This window comes from Pseudonaja textilis, chromosome 2, assembly GCF_049901715.1.
Source record: "Pseudonaja textilis isolate UNSWEBS1 chromosome 2, rPseTex1.2, whole genome shotgun sequence".
NCBI classification, from domain to species: Eukaryota; Metazoa; Chordata; class Lepidosauria; order Squamata; family Elapidae; genus Pseudonaja; species Pseudonaja textilis.
Window position 1 is genome coordinate 137,810,324 of NC_141991.1, and position 20,620 is coordinate 137,830,943.

The window sequence follows — 20,620 nt, forward strand, 5'->3', positions numbered from 1 at the left end:
GTTCAGGAACATGTGAAGTTTCACATGTTCTCTTCCCTCTCTCTTCAAAGGACATGGCCAGATATATTTTATGGGCCTCCAACTTTCTGAGGATAGCGGTAGAAATCAAGGACTGCTTCGTATTCATGGAACCAAACAGGTGTTTCCAGGAGCAGGCTCTTGTGTGTGCGCGCGACTGCTTTTCAGCACTGCTGTTGTTCATTGCCGTGTTATTGCTAAATGAGCCGAGCCTGTTATTCATCCTCCCACCTTAATTGCAGGGGAGAAAAGAAAAAAAATCTTGTCAAATGGTGGGAGAAGGGAAGCGCTGCCCTCCAGTACCAGGAACCTGCCTTTTCAAGGTCACCCCTCCGATCTGAGCTTGCTGTCCCTTCATGCTGAGGAGCTGGGAAGCTCCCCCCCCCGCCCCCCTCCCCTCCCCCCGGCAGCCTTCCCTCCTGGCTGATCATGAAAGATGATGGCACCTTCCTATAGCTATTAACTTCATCCCTTTTGCTCCCAGAAGCATTTTCACCTCAATCCTCTCACTGGCATCTTCCCTATAACTGATCAACGGGGGGAAACACGGCCGTCCCTTCCAGGCAGCGCTATTCTCCTCCGTTCGCACTATTGTTGCAGTAAGGAAGCAAGTGGTCAACCCGAGGGTGAGATGATGGATGGGTGCTCCCCTTGATTTCAGTAGGGGAGGGAGAACAGCCAATCAGGCAAGAGCTGGGACAAAAGTGAAAGTTCTTGCCAGGGTGTAATTGCTCGCCGTGCAGTTCTGAGCATTCATGCTGCAGAAATTGTTCTCACTGGCATTTGTTTTGGATGCAGAAGAACTTTAATTGATTCAATTACGTAGATATGCAGAAGCCAATCCATATTGTAGGAACAGAGGGTGACAGCAATTCTGGATGGGGCAAAATGATTAAATAGAGCTATCATATCATCATCCTCCTCCTCCTTTTCTAATGACCCCATAATCCCTTGTGGGGTGGAGTCTGGGCAACTGAATGGAGCTAGCGGAGTGTTTTAATGGCCGGATGCCCTTCCTGTCACCAATGCGGAGTTTTGTTCGGAAGATATATTCTCAGTGTGCCCAGAGAGAGAAATATCTGCCTCTACCTAGGATCAAACTCACAGCCTCCTGATTGTCAGGCGAGAGTTCCACCTCTAGGCCACCGCACCATTTAAACAGAGCTATCATATCAGATTGTAAAAATGAAAATGAGCCTTACAGGGAAGTAACCAAAGTCCGCAGTATCTCTGGGCTGCCATCTGGTGATTCTCTGGATTTTTGCAAACTAGCTATGGGTAGCCCTACTATAACAATGTAAAAGCAGAATTGCTTAGCACGCGCACAGTCTTGCTTAAGGAAGCCAAGAGCTAGGGAGCAGAAGCCACAGCCTCAAGATCTTAGCAACTGGTTTTTGCCAAATTGAGGTAAGGACTGTAGAAGACTATCTGCCACTGTGCAATTGGCAAACCATACAGAGGTGCAGTAAGTTAAAATACTCTCTATGGTGCAGCAGTAGAAGGTCACCAGCAGTTTCTCATTCAGTTGTTGTTTTCTGAGAAGTCTCAGGTAGTATAATCTCTGCTGGGTCCTTTTGACCAGGGCTGCAATGTGGGCACCCCAGGTCAGGTCCTCTTTTAGAGTGTGGTTAGCAGCGTGGTCTGAGGATGCTGTTGAATCGAACATGTCTTAACGCGAGTGGAACTACAGTTTAATCTACGTGGGTCACTTGACTGCTGGCATGAGGTCTCACTCATAGGTTTCTCTACCGTGTTCATTTCACAAGGAACCCTGATGTGGTATCCCATCCATGAAAGTGGGCTTTATATGAATCTCCTTTTCTTGTGGGCCTTTCCACCGAGCTGTCTTTGCAGCAGAAGGTACTTTTCCACTAACAATTTTTTTTTTCCATTTTCTTTTCCATTAAGGAGAAAAAGTGTAAATGATTCGAGGAATTAATGCTTGGAGGTGTGCTGAGTAGAGGTTGGTTCCTTGGTGCGAAGTGTAGCTGGATATCTTTAAGCTGAGAAAGGGACCTCTTGCAATCTCACAAGGTAGAAGGTTGAGCTAGTTGGCTGTTCAAGGTTGCTATTTAAAACACCAGTTAATTCAGTGTCAATGAACAAAAGTAGAGCCCGTGCAATTTTATTTTTATTTATGGATGCATAAATTCTTTCAACTGAAACACTTGAGGTAGTAAAAGCAAGACAAGGATATTTTAGGCCCTCTGCTCCTATCAGGAATATTTTAATGTACTCCCCTTCCTGGGTAGAAAATATCCCTCTTTAATTGCCAATACTCCAAGGGGGAAAGTTTATCTTCCCTTCAATAGGGTCCTCCCAGTTCAGTTATTAGGGGAACATCTACAATGTATTCAGTAAATTTCTCAAATTGTCATTTCTTGCTCTTCCATGGAAAGAGTAAGGAAAAGTTGCACCGATAATGATAAGGACGAGAATAACCATGACCATCGCAATGTGGTTTTGTTTTAATATATGCCTCTACTTAGAGCTACAGAAGATGGACTACATAACCTTTGCTCCTTCAAAAATAATTCATAAGCCCATAAGACATGGTAAGATTGGTGAAGCTCTAATAATCTAAGCTGCATTTTAAAGCAAAATGAAAAGAAGTATCTAATTTGGAAACGATACCCAATTGGCTCCACATTTATGGATAAGAAACACAGAAAATATGCTGGGTGATACCAAGGGGTAATCCAAAAGGTATATTGAATGCTTTGGGCCAGGTTTATATAGTGATATCTGTCTGACTATGTTGAGTTAAGGAAACTAGCTTAACGCTTCCTAACCATTCATTCATAATGATTTTTCAGCCAATAGAGATGGGAATTGTGAAGACTGAAGTCCAATACATCTAGAGTAGGGGTCTCAAACATAATTTACCTGGGGGCTGGAGGCAGAGTCTGGGTGAGGTTGGGCTGCATAATATTATACTTTATATTATACTATATATTTATATTAAACAGTAATATTATACTTTCATATCACGGTGGGGGCCACAGGATATCATCCTGTGGGCCGCAATTGGCCTGCGGGCCACGAGAATGAGACCTCTGATCTAGAGGTTTCCAGGCTGGACCCTAAATGAAGATAATAACAATAAGAACAACCACAGCAACCATAATGTTGTTGTTATCAGTGTGAATCAATCCACTACAGAACGAAGGCACTTTCACTGAAGATTATATACGATGATCTATCATGCTAGTGCAATGCATGTTGGTAGGCATTTTTTAACTTCCCAGTCTAGGCCAGAGAGAGAGACCAGTATAGTCAGCTTCCATGTCTAAGAAAGAATTCTCTCTCTCTTCCTCCCTCTTTCCTCCCCCTCTGTTTTTTAGCCAGTCTTGGAGTAGCCCCTAGAGATTTCTTGGCATGATTTCAAAACTAGTTTGCCATTGCTTCCTTTCTAGAGCTAAGAGAAAGGGATTTCTCCAGGGTCACCCAGCTAGCTTCATGCCTAAGATAGCACTAGAATGCATGGTCTCCTGATTTCTAGCCATCAAGAGACAGAAATCTTGAATCTTAAATCATGGACTCAAAGCAACGTTGCAGATCTGCATACATATTTGTATTCTCTTTTACTTAGACTTGCAACAACTACATCGGTGACCTATAACCAGAATGTATGCAAATTCTTTTCTAGCAATATCTGTTTAATATAAAGAGAAGCTACCGTAGATGAAAACTGTTTTTTTTAAAAACGAGAGTGGCTTGCTTTGTTCTGCTGCCTGGAGGGGGAACAGAAGATTGGACTAACGAAATTGGTTTGACAGGGGTGGTATGGGACAATGGTGTGGTTCTTGGAACAGGCACCAATATTTGAGTTACTATGTGACGACATCCCATGAATGCAAACATTTCATCACACTGAAAGATTTCAGAACATTAGCCAGCAACCTTGCTTATTGGTTTTGCTAGATTCCCTTTGCTCTGACAGGATTCACCCCAATGATTTAAACTTATTCCTTCTCCACAAATATATTTGAGCAATCTCCTCAGTCCACTCTCCCTCCTGTCTCTCCCAGAGCACCCAAAATACATAGCTCGATACTGAAGTAGTGTGTCAATTGCTGTGTGGATGAATAGGAAACCTATGTCTCTCTGCAGGTCTATGAAATAGGGCAAGAAGCAATATAACACACACACACACAGAGAGAGAGAGAGAGAGAGAGAGAGAGAGAGAAGGATAGATGATACATATGTAGATAGATAGATAGATAGATAGATAGATAGATAGATAGAGATAGACATAGACAGATATAAAGACAGATAGAAATATACTACACACACAATATATATATATATATATATATAGATATATATAGATATAGATATAGATATAGATATAGATATAGATATAGATAGATATAGATAGATAGATAGATAGAGAGAGAGAGAGAGAGAGAGAGAGAGAGAGAGAGAGAGAGAGAGAGAGAGACTAAAGTGGGATAGAACTCCCAGTCCCTAGCCCTTTAACCACCACATCAAACTGGCTCTAATGTCCTCTTTCCTCTTAAGATTTGGAATGATTTTTTGCACAAGCTGTGAACCTTGGCTCTATAAAGCTCACTAGCACAGCAGCAATCTGTCCAAAGCTTCACAGGTCCCACTCTGGAGCTCACTGCTTTCATCTTGAAGGCCATGAAGCTTTTGCCCTGTTTTTGGCAGCCAGGTGCTGACAGCTCTTTGAAGAGAGCTGCTTAGAAGCTTTTGCCCATATCTCCCAGCTGAAAGTCCTCCCTTCTTTCCTTGAAGAGCAGGATGGAGAGACCTTCTTTGTTCTGTGCCTTGAAGCCAGCACCTGAGGGTTTGGATAAAGTCCTGGTTCATAGAAACAGATTGGTTCTCTGTGCTTTCGCCTCCTTTCAAGTGTGTCATTTCAGGCCTGGGTGTGTAAGTGGGCAGAACTTGTTGTCATTCTCTGCCTTCTGCCACTGTCTGGACAGTCACCACTGGTTATATCAGGAAATTGGGGGAGAAGGAAGCATAAGGGTATTTGAGACAGAGGTGGAAAAGAACTTTTTCTGAATATGGTGGGTGAAGAAATGAGAATTGGCAGAAGTCCAGTTTGAATTTCTTAGACCAGGGGAATGTCTCAATATACCTTTAACCTTCAAATCTGTTTGATTTACATGCAATTTTCCCTTCAGGAACTCAAGGAAACATTTATCCAATTTTTTCCCCTACACCATCTAATGAGATAGTTTGGAGTGAGAGAGAGAGAGCAATAGACCCAAAGTCTCTGATATGCTTAAGCCTTGGAGAATATTTGACAGTAGTTAAAAAAGCAATAGCAGTAGCACTTAAGACTTATATAGCACCACATAGCACTTTATAGCACTCTCTGGGTGGTTTATAGTGTCAGCATTATCTGCATATTTCCCCACAACAATCTGAGTGTTCATTTTACCTACAGCAGAAGGATGGGAAGGCCGAGTCAACCATGACCCTGTCAGGATTGAACCCTGTCAAGCCCTGTCAGGATCAAACTCAGTTGGGATTCAAATAATTTAACAACCGGTTCTCTGCCCTAATGATTTCTTCCAACAACCAGTTCACCAATCTCCTCAGAAAGTTAACAACCGGTTCTTCCAAACTGGTGAGAACTGGCTGAATCCCACCACTGATTGAACTCCAGGCTAAAGCAGTTTGCCTGAAGCACTGCATTTTAACTACTGCACCATTACTGTTTGAAATCAAGTTTCCCTTCATTCATATCCTGAAGATGGTAATTCATTACCTCATGATCTATGAAAGGGTCTCCCCAAGAACAATAAAAAAAAGTTTTACTGCCATCATTGGAACACAAAACTCATTAGACCCTTGTTATCTATAGCTAGATTCTGAAGAGTTAGTTCAAAGAGTTGCGTTAGCAATGTAATAAAATCTGGTTCATATCTCTTCTTAAAAAAAAAAAATTAACATATGCAATTAATTGTTGAAGTACAAATGGAAATAAGGACCTATTTAAAGAACTTTGGGACATTTTCGATAAATTATACGAATGGCAAAGAAACTAGAGCTTATATAAAGGTTTGGGAACCAGTCTCTTGTTCTTCTTGTTCAAAGCATAAGTCACTTTGTAATCCAGTTAATCAGCCTGATAGTTAATTAATTTGTAAGCTTTTTAAAAAAATAATAATGCATTTTTTTCCATAGCTAATTTGATCTGAATGCTTTTACTGTAATGTTGTAAAGATTTTAACATTTATTATATTTCACAATAATAATAAAAAGGGAGTAAAGATTTCAAGTAAAAGGACTAGTTTTAAGGCTGCAAAACCATTCATAACAGGTAGTCCTCGACTTACGCCCACAATTGAGCCCCAAATTTGTTAAGCGAGACATTTGCTAGGTGAGTTTTTCCTCATTGTACAACCTTTCTTGCCACCATTGTTAAGGGAATCACTGCAGTTGATAAGTTGGTAACCCAGTTATTAGGTAAGTCTGACTTCCCTGCATTGACTTTGCTTATCAGAAGGTCCAAAAGATCGACAAAGCGACAGTCCTAAGGCTGAACCAGTTGCCCAAGCGTCTGAATTTGGATCACATGATCAAAGGGGATGATTCAAAGGTGCCGCTGTAACTTTGAATGATCCCTCAGTGAACTGTTGTAAGTCAAGGACTACCCTATATAAACACTTGTGATCCGTTAACTGCATACCTCTGGACTACTAAAAGATCTTGAATTTCCCTTCTTGCTTTATGCACACATAAAGTGTTATTTTAAAGTGTTTCGAGGTTTCAAATCACAAAAGTCCTAGTAAAAAGCACACGAGAGTAAAGTCAGCTCACTCCTGCCTGAGGCAGTACAGTACGGTATGTTACTATCTGAAATGTGAGCTTTATTAAAGGGTGAAGACCTCAGGGCCAAAGCAAATGCTTGGTCCACAGGAGGTCCTGTGGTTCTACCCCAGGCAGGGAAGGTCATCTTAAGCTTGAGACGACTCCTCTAAACCAGGGGGTGTCGAACTTGATTTCATTGAGGGCCGCATCAGGGTTGTGTTTGACCTTGGGGGCTGGTGAGCGTGGCAGGGTGGACGCGGCCAGCTCAATGTCACTCATGTTGGGGACGCCTGTGGTGGCCAGAGCACTCTGCAAGTGAAAACAGTGGAAACGTGGCCCTCCCAAGCTCTGTTTTTCCTGGCACAAGGCTGCAGGAGGCAGTCACAGCCGAAAACACAGCTCGGGAGTTCTGCGTGTGGCCTTCCCAAGCTCCATTTTTGCTAGCAGAGGCACCGCGGGCCGGTCCTTTGCTGTTTCCAGGATGGCCCCTGCAGGCCAAATCTAAGCGGGCCAGATCGAGTTTGATACCCCTGCTCTAAACTGATATGAGGTAGCTTTCCATTTCCAGCTTAGCTGTATGCTTGCTTCTGTTGTACACCCATAAAAACAGTACACGTGGCTTCCGTTTATACTCTTTTTATTTAACTTAAATATATAAAAATATGAGGAAGTCCCCCATCCAAGCAAAGGGCACAATCAAGGCAAGGGAATGGGAGATACCGTGCAGAGGGTCTGACCGTCCTTGGTAAAGCCCAAACTCAGCCCCTTGCTAGCTTTCCCAGTTCAGTAGCTTCCAGCTCTTTTGTGGACTGCAGACACTCTTGCAGATAGAATGACAGTGGAAAATGACCGACAGTCCCAGAAGATGGAATGCGAAGAGAATCCATAAGAGAGTCAATGACAGTTCACTCTTGCTTCCCCTAATTTGACCTCATTTGTAGGCACAGAATTCCTGCTAATCCCAGGCAGAAGAGATTGTGGCTTGTTTCCATACCCAATTCTTGATTTGTCCTCCCAGCAAAAGGACCCATATTCTCCACCCAACAAGCCTCTTGCAACTTCTCTAAGAGGGGTGCCAAATCTGTCACAAAGTTTTTTTTGTTTGTTTGTTTGAGACATCCTTAACATTCTCTGGTGCACCTCATCCAGCAGTTCCATTTAACTAAGCTCGCTCACACACAAGTAGACATGTACACGGATCCTTGCCCCTGTGGATACCCATCAGTACACACTCACAACAGTCTCACAAATGGAGTGTTGTAGCAACTACACAGATGCAATTGGAATAATCACTTAAGAGGATTTAGACTCACAGCGCACCATACAATACTCGGTATGATCTGAGGCATGAAATGGATGTTAAAGGCAATATAATGGGAGCTCAAGAGCAAAAGCTTATGTAATGATGCTTCTTATGCCATCAGCTGCAGCAAACAGGAAGAGACCAGATGCAGAAATAAGGCCAACCAAGAAAAGGTTTGTTTCTGTACGCGTCCCGGTGCAGACAATATTGCACCGCTTTACAGTTCTGATTTACCCACTGTCAATTTAGCTCTTTCCTCAGCCTTTCATTTCCTTCCTGAAAGTGTTTGCAAGTAAATTTGATTTTATTGGTAGGTCAGTGATGCAGACTGTATTAGCAAGTGCTGGCTTGTTTCCAAGTTTGGCTACCTTGCCAACCAAGGGCCTATGGTTGTTTCAAGGTGAAAGCAGCATTAGGAGCCACTGTTTGTGCCATAGCTCACCAGGAGAATTGTGTATGTGGTATCCATGCAATCCTAGATCCAATTCTTGTATTTCTTTAAAGGGATCACAGCTATATTATTGGTCTACCATCAGCATTCAGCATAACTGAGCATCTTTCTGGACTTAGGAGCCTTAGCAGGACCCTTTAGAACCAATTCCAATCTTGTCTGCTCCCCCTGGTGGGATTATATTATATGATATGACATGTTTCAGTGTAACCAGGTGGCTGCTTAACTCCAATCTGTAATGGAGAGCCCTCATTCAGTTTTTTTTAGTACCCAATATCATGGATTGCCCAATAGCAATAACTATAGCACTTGGACTTATACACCACTTCACAGTGCTTCAATCTTCTCCGAGAGGTTTTCAAAGTCAGCATATTGCCTTCAACAATCTGGGTCCTCATTTTAACCACCTTGGAAGGATGGAAGGCTGAGTCAACCTTGAGCTGGTCAGAATCGAACTGCTGGCAGTCAGGCAGAATTTGTCTGTAATACAGCATTCTAACCTAACAGGACTCTTTTAACTTAATTTTAAATTTATGATTGTGCTGTCCCAGCCCGTCTATGGGAGTTGGATAGTTACTTAGGAATTGTGAGCTGTCCCCTTAAGGGAATGCATCATGGTAAATGTAATTAAAGGTATCCTGGGAAATGTAGTTCATGTCACGTGGCTACATCTGTAATCCTGATTGGTCACTAAATTGACCCTTGAGGGGTTGAAGGAGGTTTCCTCCATTCTTGCCTGGACTCATGTACTAATAAGCAGCTTACCGCTATGTGATGGGTTAGGAAAAGAACCATCTTTTACCTGCAATGCTGATATACCAAGGATTGGTCATCATAGAAGAGCTTTGTCACAAATGTGAGTTATGAAGATACCTGATGTACCAAAAAATGTACTTTGTTATGGATGTTTTGTGGAATTATCTATCTGCATCTGCACAGCCACAAATCCACCTCTGTGCATGAGATAGATCAGAAATATGATTTATTGTTTTACTGTTTTATAGTACATTTTATTCAGTCTGTAACCCGCCTAGAGTCACCCTTGACGAATTGGGTGGCATACAACTTTGAAAAATAAAAATAACAGGACTATTTTGAATGATTTGTGATTGCTCTCCCATAAAGTCTGAAATCTAAAAGATACATGTGCATTCTTGGAATATATTCCGTGAATGAACTATGTCTGCATTTGGAATTCAGATACAGTAAAAGGAAATTGTGTCCTTTATATAAAATGGCTGGGAAATCTTAGGTGGAATTAGACAGATTCATTCATAAAATTGCCTAATTCTGCTTGTTTAATGTCAAAAGCTATTGCAGTCAATATGGACACAACCATCTGCACGATTCTCTCAGATAAGGGGAGTTGCCTTTCATAGCAGTGTGTATGACATACCAAATATAATAGCTGAGATACAATCTTTCTCAGAGTTTTGGCTGTTTGCAATTTTGTTTTAACTTTGATGTAGTTAGCAGTATAATTTATGCACTAAAACTAATGTACCGTTGATGATTCACCATTGGGATAAACATTTGGGTTAAACATTTGATTCCATGATTTCTAACGTATGCATTTTCTTTGCATCTTTTCTTTATTTGTAAACATGCACAAAGCTTTCCGAGATATCAGTCCTAAACGGGAAGTCACAGCGTCTGCAGATTCGACACCTGTCATTAATATGAGTTTATAATTCCTCATTTCTGAACCTGACATGATAGAACTTGACTAAACAGTGTTGCATCACAAATGCTTCGCTTGTGGAAATAAATATGTATGTTTAGGTGAAGGCAAAATAATTTTTTCTAGGCCAAAATTGTCTTTGCTAAAGGTGCAAGTTAAAACTCAAGTCAACCTCCAAGAAACCAGGTCAGGTTCCTAGGTTTGATCTGGACATTTGAACAGCAAATAATTTCTAGTGTTTTAACTCCTGTAGATGAACTACACATTTAGGAATATCATGCAGTCCTAGAACTGCACTTATTTTGGAATTTGGGGAAATAATTAAATGTTTGGATATTATTCTACTTCAACAAAACCAAATGAACCAATCCAAATTCTGCATTCAGATTAGATGTCAGGAAAAGGCTAAGTATGTCTTTTCTCTTTGATGAGCTAGATTTATAAAGGCAAGAAATGTTTGATATAGGAGCAGAGCAGGTGAGAGATCAAACATGTGATTTCTCACCTATTCCTGTTCAGAAAACGTGTGATATTCCATATTTGTTCTTTAAAAATAGTGGTATGTTTTTTTAGTACAACAGAAGATAATGTCAAAACACAAACATATCCTTTCTCTGTTGATTTGCAAATCTGACCTTTACACAACTCCAGAACTGGTTTTTGTAATCTTTGGAAAGAAAAGCAGCTGATAAGCAATAAGAAATCTAAAGAAAATTCAACATCAAAGAACTAGAAGTAGTCAGAATATAATCTAGTCATCCTGCTGTCTGAATACCAGATAATCCAAAAAAGTCTCCCATATATTCTTTTAAAGCCTCCATACCATTCTATGCCGCAAAGTAACAGAGCAGAAATATAATAAATTGCTTTTAGAATAACTCTTCCAAGAAAAATAAAACTCCTTTCAGTCGTGTGTTGAACAAGGGAAGAAATAGAAGGGGAATAATGGTTTTATTTTATTTTTTTGCTTCTTTTGGTCTTTTTTGTCAGAGTTGTGGAGAGCAATCATTTTCTGGTAAGGGCTTGCATTATAAACTAGATCTAAATTAAACCTAAATTAACGAAGCTTAGTCTGTAAATTTACAGAATATGATATGTCCAAACAAAATAAATCATATTCTGGCTTAACCCAATGACCTGCTTTATATAACACAACCACCCAATCCTGTTGAATGTTTTCTAAGAAAATAGCCTTTCCATTCCTTAAGACTAAGTGAAAAGTGTTATCAGGAACATTGGTACTAATGATATAGTCAGTATACAACCTCCGTCTTGGGAATTACTGAATTGCTGACTGAAAGCTTGCTCCAATTGTAAAAAATATTATTTGCGCCTATTGAAAATTGCTGAAGGGATGTCCTGGATTTCTATTAAACAAGAAGATGGTTGCAATTTAATAAGCAAATATAACTATGTTGCTCTGAAAAGCCTCTTTATTGACTTCCTAATACAGAGCATCTCTAACTAAATAGCAGCACACCAAGGCCAAAATGCTTTGGGTCTGAGTAAGCTCCAATCTCATATGCGGTGGAGAATCTACATTTAAAAGACAGCTGTTACTTAAAGATAAGCACTCTCAATCTCACCTGCACTGGACTCTGCCTGCCATAAGGAAAACCCAATTGTTTCACAGTGGAACAATTTGCCTCCAGAAGTTGATTGAAATGTTATAGAGTTTCCTGTCTGAGCAGGGGGTTGGACTAGAAGACCCCCAAGGTCCCTTCCAACTCTTTGTTATTCTGTTAAATCCTAAATCAAGTTCATTTAGGAGGGAAATTGGAGAGAGACAATCAATCCAGTGGAAGAAAAAACTTGCTACGCTTATCCCGGTTACATCATGGGATGCCTTTCAATCTTGGGCCTGGCAATCAACTTTTAATCTGTGATGAAGGATCTAATTAAGTGATCTGCTGACTCAGCCATTGCAAATTTGCAGATCTAATTCAATGGGAGGTGTCTAATGGGACACAAATTTCTATACATACATGCTCTAAGTTTCGCACACATATACTTATTTTTCATTCGTTTCAATCACTGTCTTACACATGGCTTGGATGTCATGGTTGTTCTTCTCTCTCTCCCTCTCTCTCTCTCTCTCCCCCCACTCTCTCTCTCTCTCTCTCTCACACACACACACACACACACACACACACGATACTGTCCTGACTGCATTAACATACTATCCTACATACTTCCAATTTTTCCTGCTTTGCTCAGGCATATGCCATATGCTGTGATCTCACTCACATCTCAAGTACCCTCTTTAAATTCCACTTGACACAGATTCCCAGATTTCATACGATGCTACCTCCACATTTCATCTCTTCTTATTGGAACAGGAAAGCTAATGCAGCTGGATTTCCCACTCTAGACAAGTGTCCCTCAACCCTGCTGACGTTTGCTCTTCTATGTGGTCGAATGAGACCTGAATTAGCACACTGGGTTAACATCCTATTCCTCCACCCTCAGTTAGGCCTAAGGGAATTCCAAGGAGAACTCAGCTGCATGATGTATGACTTAGGCTGAGGAAGAGAGATATCCATCACTGCTACCTTCACATTCCATCTGGGAGGCGTGATCCTGAGGGATGTGAACCGTGTAAGAACCCTACCAAAGCAGCAGGGGTTGTGTATGCACAAAAGAGATACAGCCACAGCAAGCGATTTCTTCATCTTGCAGGGAATCCCCATGAGATGCTCACAAATGGCATCAGGAGGGGGGGATGAATGAGTTGTGAAAACAAATATTGTCCCTCTGTTTGCTCTTCATCTTCCTAATGTCCTGGGAAATTCACTGGCTACGGAAAGTGGAATGTCTGATGGAACAACATCCAGTTCCTAAACCAAACCAGCTATTTTTGTCCTATCGAGCACGGTAGGGAGTTTGTATTTTTTTTTCTTCCCCGGTCATTCCAAAGTTCTGACTCTCTGCTGGATAAAAACCACAACTTATTTCATCCCCCACATCCCCATCCCTCAAAGGCCCAGTCCACCCATCAGCCAAAGTAGGGATTCTCATTCTGGAAGTTATAGTCCGGACAGACTTTCTGAACCAGCTTGTAATCAATGCTGAAGAATGAGATGAAAATGCAGATGACCTTAAACGGTTTAGCACAGAGCCAGGCTGCGTGACTCTGTGTATGCTCAGTGAAACAGATCTTGGATGGATCATACAAGCAGGGCTTATTCTTGCGTGCCCGGTTGGTCTTCTCATACTCCACATGACAATTGAAGGTCTTGGATTCCTTCGGCTCAGCTAAGGTGGACTGGAGATGTTGGGTGGGGATAGGAGGAACCAAGACATCGAATTCTACAACTTTGGTGGGTGGCACAATGCTCACCGAGACGTTGCCCAGGCTGGAGGAGTTGTGTCGGAAATAGACACTGAAGGTACCATTAATGTGATCCACAATCTTGCCCGTCACAAGGAGGCTAAACTTCAAGGTCTTGATGTTGAAATAAAAGTCCCCCCATCCAAAGATCTTCTTGGTACGACCGGCCTTCATTGAGGGCTTCCTTTTGGCTCGCTGATTGAAGTGCTCCATAGCTGTCTGATTCTTGGTCCAGTCCCACGGACTCAATGCACCACCAAAAGGGTCCAGCTTGGCTTTGGATGGCTCATTGGAAAATATCCGGCCAGGGCTGAGTGAGTGGGGTTTGAAAGAGCTACCATATGGTCCAGTCTTCAAGACACTTGAAGGACTCATCTCAAGATAGTTCACAGTCTTGGTTACATGACCCTCGGTGCATACAACCTATCAAAGAGTAAACAAAGGAGGTTATATTAGATCATGCATACAGTGGGATTCATCAGTTATCCATATGATACAGCCTGCCTGAATCGTGCTGAGTGCAAGTCATACAGAAATCTATGGAAGAGCTGCCTTCCATCATGGCACTTTCCAAATGCATAGAATAAAACCTCCCATCACCCATAAACTTGTGGCTGACAAGTATGTAGAAGGAGGGCTATAGGAACTTCAATCTAATATACTTGAAGGAGTATCAAACTGGGGAAATGAAGGATCAAATTGGGGAAATCTGATTTAAAGTATGTACCATATTATATTAGTATCTAAATGGGTGGTTGCAATGCTCTGACTCACTCCAGGCTAGTCTTTCCAAACTAATGTTCCTCAGGTATATTGCGATCCAACTTTGACACTTTTCAACCAGTTCAATAGATCTGGAAGGGTATGGATTAGAAAAAAAGAATACGCTATCAGAAAATATTGACTCTGAAGCTTGGTAAGAGATTCTAAAACTCCACGAACACCCCCCACAACCGCATATTAAAAACTGGATCAAACTTCACAACAACAAAGGTGTGCATATATTTATCCACATTGCATGCTTTTGGACCATCGCAGAAGTGCTGGCAAAACCTTAGTAATGCATAAGGTCCATGAAAAGCCATGTTTTAATTTGACCTCCATTAGATAAAATGCCAATATGCTGAGTAATTTTCATGGCACTCATATCCACCTCAGTATAGCAGTTAATAGCAATAGCAATACCACTTAGACTTATGTACTACTTCAGTGCTTTCCAATCCTTTCTAAGCGGTTTACAGAGTCAGCCTATTGGCCCCAACAATCTGGGTCTTCATTTTACCAACTTTGGAAGGATGGAAGGCGGAGTCAAACCTTGAGCAGGTGAGAATCAAACGGCTGAAAACCAGCAGAATTAGCCTGCAATACTGCATTCTAACCACTGTGCCAACCATGGCTCCATAAATTCAAAAATAAATTAAGTTAAATTCAAAATAATAACAGAATATCATCCTATATGAGTGGCCATCAGGCTAGAGATGGACACCAACATGTAGGACATTGGAAACAAGGCACTAACAGTAAACAGCTTCTGTTTCTCCTAATCATTTCTCAGAAGCACCCAATTCTGTCGTCCAAGCTAAACGAACCAGCAGGCTGGCTCAGCCTAGCAGCTTAGATCTGCTGCAATCAATCCTTATAGTACACTGGCTTTTTGCATTTTCCGGGGGCATCTTCACCTCTTTTTCCAACTCCCCCTGCCCTTTTCATTTGCATTCCAGCTCAGTTTGTTTCATAGAATCTGTCATCTCCTTCTCCCCACCTCCCCCATTTTTTTTTTTTTTTGCCAACATAACAGCTGGCTGACATCCCATGATGGATGAATGGTATTCCTTTGCCCAACAGCAGAATTATTTGATTTGCAGGCATGCCGCCACCACCACAACAACAGCTTTTGCTGGCCACACATGGAGAAGCGAATCCTTCTAAGTGGAAAGTCTGCTGGGATGACCCATGAATTGGTTGTGGGGATCTAGACTTTCAAACACAGGCTGCAACCACAGACTCACAGGTAAGAGTAGGTAAACACTGCTTTGCTTTACGGGAACCTCGAAGGAAGGCTAAAAGCAGCAGGGAGGGAGATACCACAGGTCCTGAATGATGGTAGAGAGATAAAGTCTTCCTAGGACTAACTATATATCTCAAGTACCCATGATAAAAACTTTTAAGAGAAACAGAAAGTGATTCAAGTTTGGGACATAAGATGTCTATTTCCCAGAACTTGCCTAGAGCGAAGACTCAGACTATGTACTCAATTGCTCAGTTCAGCTCAGCCTTGGTAGAGAATCCACTCTTGATCTGGCAAAGTTATAGAGGGTGGGACAGCTAACACTTGTCATTCTATGTCTATGTCATTGTCCTCAATGCTTAATGGCTGGGAGGGAGTCAAGGTTGTTCTTGATTGACGACCATAATTGAGCCCAATATTTCTGTTGTTAGGTGAGGCATTTCTTAAGTGAGTTTGGCCCCACTTTACGACCTTTCTTGCCACTGTTCTTAAATGAACCACCGCGGTTGATAAGTTAGCAACCCAGTTGTTCAGGGAACCTGGCTTCCCCATTGACTTGGCTTGTCAGAGGGTCGCGAAAGGAGATCATATGACCTTGGGACACAGCAACAGTCATAAGTATAAACCAGGTGCCAAACATCTGAATTTGGGTCACATGATCACGGGGATGCTACAAAAAATAGCACTAGCGCTAAGACTTATATACCGCTTCACAGTGCTTTATAGCCCTCTCTAAGCGGTTTTACAGAGTCAGCCTATTGCTCCCAACAATCTGGGTTCTCATTTTATCCACCTCGGAAGAAGGGAAGGCTGAGTCAATCCTGAGCCGGTGAGAATCAAACTGCCAAATTACAGGCAGCCAGCAGTTAGCAGATGTAGCCTGCAATACTGCATTCTAACCAATGCACTACTACAGAAAAATGGTCATGTCACTTTTTACAATGCTGTTGCAACTTCAAACGGTCACTAAGTGAACTGTTGTAAGTCGAGGACTACCTGTGCTTCACCCAGGGGAGGAAAAGCATACATGCGGTCACCTGTCTTTCCCTGATAAGGATGAGGACAAAGACAGAACGGACAGAACGGCGAGGGGCAGCTCCCGAGGAAAAACCATGACCAATGCACACACACCCTGCTTTCCTTGATGTGATGGAACAACAATAAATCCTTGTTTGTTGGGCCACCAAGTCCACCCTGAGGAAGGAAGCCTCAAGGAGGAGCCATCTCAGTCCTACACCCCTCAGTATGAACAAGGCGGTGTAGCTGTCCTGACTAAGCAGGTGGAGGAGTAACAAGAGGCAGCGCTGTTCACAAGTAGAGGGAGCCCATGCTGGGACACTCATTAAGAGAGACAAGGGCAGTGAAAAGCGATGACTGAATCGGCAGGGAAGTTTGCCGGCTTAAGGCCCAAGCAATGAGGAAAACGGAAGGAGGGCTCCGGTGTAAAACCTGGTTAAATCAGCCCATAATGGCAATACTGGCCACTTCTGAACTGGGAGATAAAATGAGTGACCGTCTAAATCCACCATTTTGTTTACCATCAAACTGTGGTTCATCCTAAAGATCAGAGCGACTCACCTATCCACATACTACAAATATCAATAGCCACCAATTCTATGGTATATATCTGCTTGGCATATAAAGTTTTTAGAAGAATAACTTCCTTCCCCCGACTACTTTTAAAAATGATTCCTTAAAAGCAAATGATGGAGGTGTTCATACAGGAGACATTCACAGCATGTTTTATTTAGGTATGTCTAGATCCGGTCAGTTTCAGTCAGTATTAATTTTCTGAGCATTTGAACATAAAGTCCACTCCCTGCAGCTTTTTTTTAAAAAACTTTAAAAAATAAGTTGTGTGAAAAGTATCATTTAAATGGCGTGCATCTCCCCCTGGACCGTACTTGGCTATCAAGCATCTTCATTGGAGAGTCTCATAAAAATTTGGAGATCCACAAAATTTGTAGGCATTCAAGTGCGCATATTAATGAAGGAGACACTAATGAGGTTGAGTTCACTTCCAGAGGGAGCAACAACTTGACAAAGTACTTAATGTCTTCCTTCCATTTTCTTCCCCTGACAGAAATGAGAAAAAAAGAGTCCAATATTCTTAATACGGGAACATCTATGGCCTTGAGTCCTGGATCTACTGCTTATACCCCACTTCTACACTAACTGTAATGACGCACACAGTAACAAACACATCTTATATTCTCTGCAAATCAAGCAACTGGATTCAGCCGAGCTAAAAGCCCAGTCTTTGCCCTTGTGTGTATGTGTGTGCGTGTATTGTTACTCCCCAAATTCTGGAGTTGAAGGAGAAAGACAGGACAGTATTTCTGCCGCTTCCATCCAAGGAAGTTTATTCAACCATCACCACATTTTCTCCCACTTGATGCAAGATAAAATTAAAGTCCCATTGCTCTGCCAAACAGAAGAGAAAAGCAATGAATGAATCATTCAGGCATGGGACAAAAGGCATAATATTCCAGAATGATTTGGTACTGTTTCCTTGTAATTAGCAAACCGTTTGGAAGAGATACAGTGGATGTTGCTCCCATTTTAACTGGGGCAATCCAACCTTGGGTGAAAGGGCTCTGAATTAACCCATGACCTAGGGGAGATTTTATTCTCCTCCATGCTGCATCGAGAGCCCAGGATGGGTTGACTCCTTCCTATGATGTCATTTAGCTGAGTCTATACTAAGATATAAAAGCCAGGCCCCTGAAGAGACCCCAGCTTTTGACTCAGCTTCTTTCAGTCAGTAGCTGTGTCTCTGAAAGCTTCTGTTAGATAACACTCACCAGCAATCTTCGTTTTTCCACGTTTCAAGCAAGGTTGGGAGCAGTGTTGCCAGAGCGCTGTTCAGGCAAGTTGGGCAGCATCTGTAGACCTCCCCCATGCCTGCGGTTTGAGCGGTCGTAAAAAGCGATCGGCAAACCGATAACAGCTTCAGCCAGATGAGGTTCTGTCGATAGCACTCACCAGCGATCTTCAGTACCGTTTTTCCTCGCTTCAGCAGCTCCCAGGATCTGGGCAGCTGCTCTTCCAGGAGAGCAGGGCTCTCTCTCTCTCCTGCAGCGTTGGGAGCAGCATTGCCAGAGTGCTGTTCAGGCAAGCTGGGCAGCGTCTGTAGACCTCCCCCGTGCCTGTGGTTTGAGCGGTCGTAAAAAGCGATTGGCAAACCGATGCCAGTGTCAGCCAGCTGATCGTGTGGCCAGAGGCTGCCCTTTCCTTTGCTGACTTCACTTGGGGTTCTTTATAGCCTAAGGAGAAATTCTTTGATCTTGGAGCCTGTTTCCCATAGTCAGCGGCCATCTTGGATTGAAGCCTTCCACCACGAGGTGAGCGGCCATTTTGTAAGCCCGGGGGCCAATTTATACCCTAAGGGGCTTAATACAAAAAATTTACGAACAGTTTCTTTCCATCGTAAGAGCCTTTATTCTTCAAATGGAGCAAGATAAGGGTCAGGCAGAGTTCCCCCCTCCCCCCAGTGGAACAGTGTCTTAAGCCAATAAGAGAAAAAGTTGTAGGCAACGCACCCAATCAGTCCAGAGGGAGGTGGCTGCTAAAACCAGAGCTAAGGTTCTAGCCCCTAAGAAGGTAACTCAGGCTGAGTTGAGGGCAGAAAAGCGCAGACATGCAGCCCTAGAGAGGCAGTTCAACAGAACTATTCAACAGAAGGGAGTGCAACTACAGCATGTTTCAGGTGATACCCGTGGGCCCTAGCCAAGCCCTCCCAGGGGAGGAGAAGTTATCTATGAGCCTGTCTCCTGAGGCTTTTGCAGTACAATGATCTTCAGGATCTAAGCAGATCTGGGCCTTATTTCCAACAGGCTTCTGGGCCCTATACTCCTTCCCCTCCCTCCAGGCCTCGAACCTCTTCTCAATCTAGGCCTGAAGCCACCTTCACTCACTCAGCAGTGGGCCTTCGGCCTTCTGCCCCTACCTTTGAGCATAGACCAGGGGATATCCAAGATGTTGTCTCTTTGGCCATTAGGCAGGGATTGGCTGAAGGCTTCAAGCAAATCCTTCGACCTCCGGAAAGGGCTCAGGCCCTTCTCCCTTCTCAATCTATACGTTGCCTCATCACCCTGATTTACACAGGCCCCAGGACCTCAGGGTCCATTCTTCTCTACCAGAATGGGAGGAGGTTGATGAGGAGGGAAGGCCTTCACCATCTGAACACAGTTACTCCTCTCATTCAGAACGTGAAGAGGGTGAGACCTTTGACCAAAATCTTTCAGAGGAAGAGGACTCTCGCTCAAAGCATCCTCTGCACTGGTCTTCAATCCTTCTCTCTTCAGGCCATTACTCAGCATGGCCTTGGTCACTGTCAAGCTGTCACCAGAGGAAGTGGCTCCCAAGCCACAAGGAATTCCATCTAGTGAGGGAGACTCATTCTTCTCCAAGCCTGTAGTGCATGCAGGGGTTTTGCCTTCTCCCACTTTGTTCCTTGACATGGTCAAGGAACAGCACGCTTCCCCTTCGGCAGGTCCTTGCCCATCTTCTCTGGATAAGTGTTTCTACAACGTCAGCGCAGCCCTGGACAATTCCCTGGCAGTGCCTTCTGTTGACATTCCGGTTCTTGCCTCGTTCCCATTTTCTGGCACTCTCACATGGGCATCCATACAGTGGCTGCACCAAACTCCAGATTAGATTGCCTACATCTGACCTTCGGTCTCACCAAGGCCTTAATAAGATTATTGCAGCGGCGGAATTCACCGGCAGGCGGAGTCACGCCGTAAATGGAAGCTGGTTTCAGTTCCATTCGCGGGTGATAAGCTTTTTGGTGATGCTCTGGAACCTTATCTCAAACCAGAGATAAACGTAAAATTCTCTCTTCCTCTGGGAAGAGAGCCGACTATCGCCCAGCTCCGTATACTGGTAAACAGCCCTTTCAGGAGGGTGGGGGTCATTCCTGCCGTCACTCTAAGTAATCCCTCGTTCTTCCTACCCATCGGAGGTCGCCTAGCCTTCTTTGCCTCCAAATGGGAGGAGTCAACGGTGGATGCCTGCATGCTCAGCACTATTAG

General features: G+C 43.0%; 1 protein-coding gene across 1 annotated transcript in view; it reads right to left on the minus strand.

The window, feature by feature from the left end:
• Nucleotides 1–8,275: 8,275 nt before the first annotated feature.
• NXPH4 (neurexophilin 4) overlaps nt 8,276–20,620 on the minus strand; it is a 113,010-nt gene continuing 100,665 nt past the window's right edge. Inside the window, exon 2 of the mRNA XM_087925457.1 lies at nt 8,276–13,999. Within this exon, the coding sequence (XP_087781583.1) occupies nt 13,241–13,999 (759 nt within the window). The 3' untranslated portion in view covers nt 8,276–13,240. The remainder of the gene's footprint in view (nt 14,000–20,620) is intronic.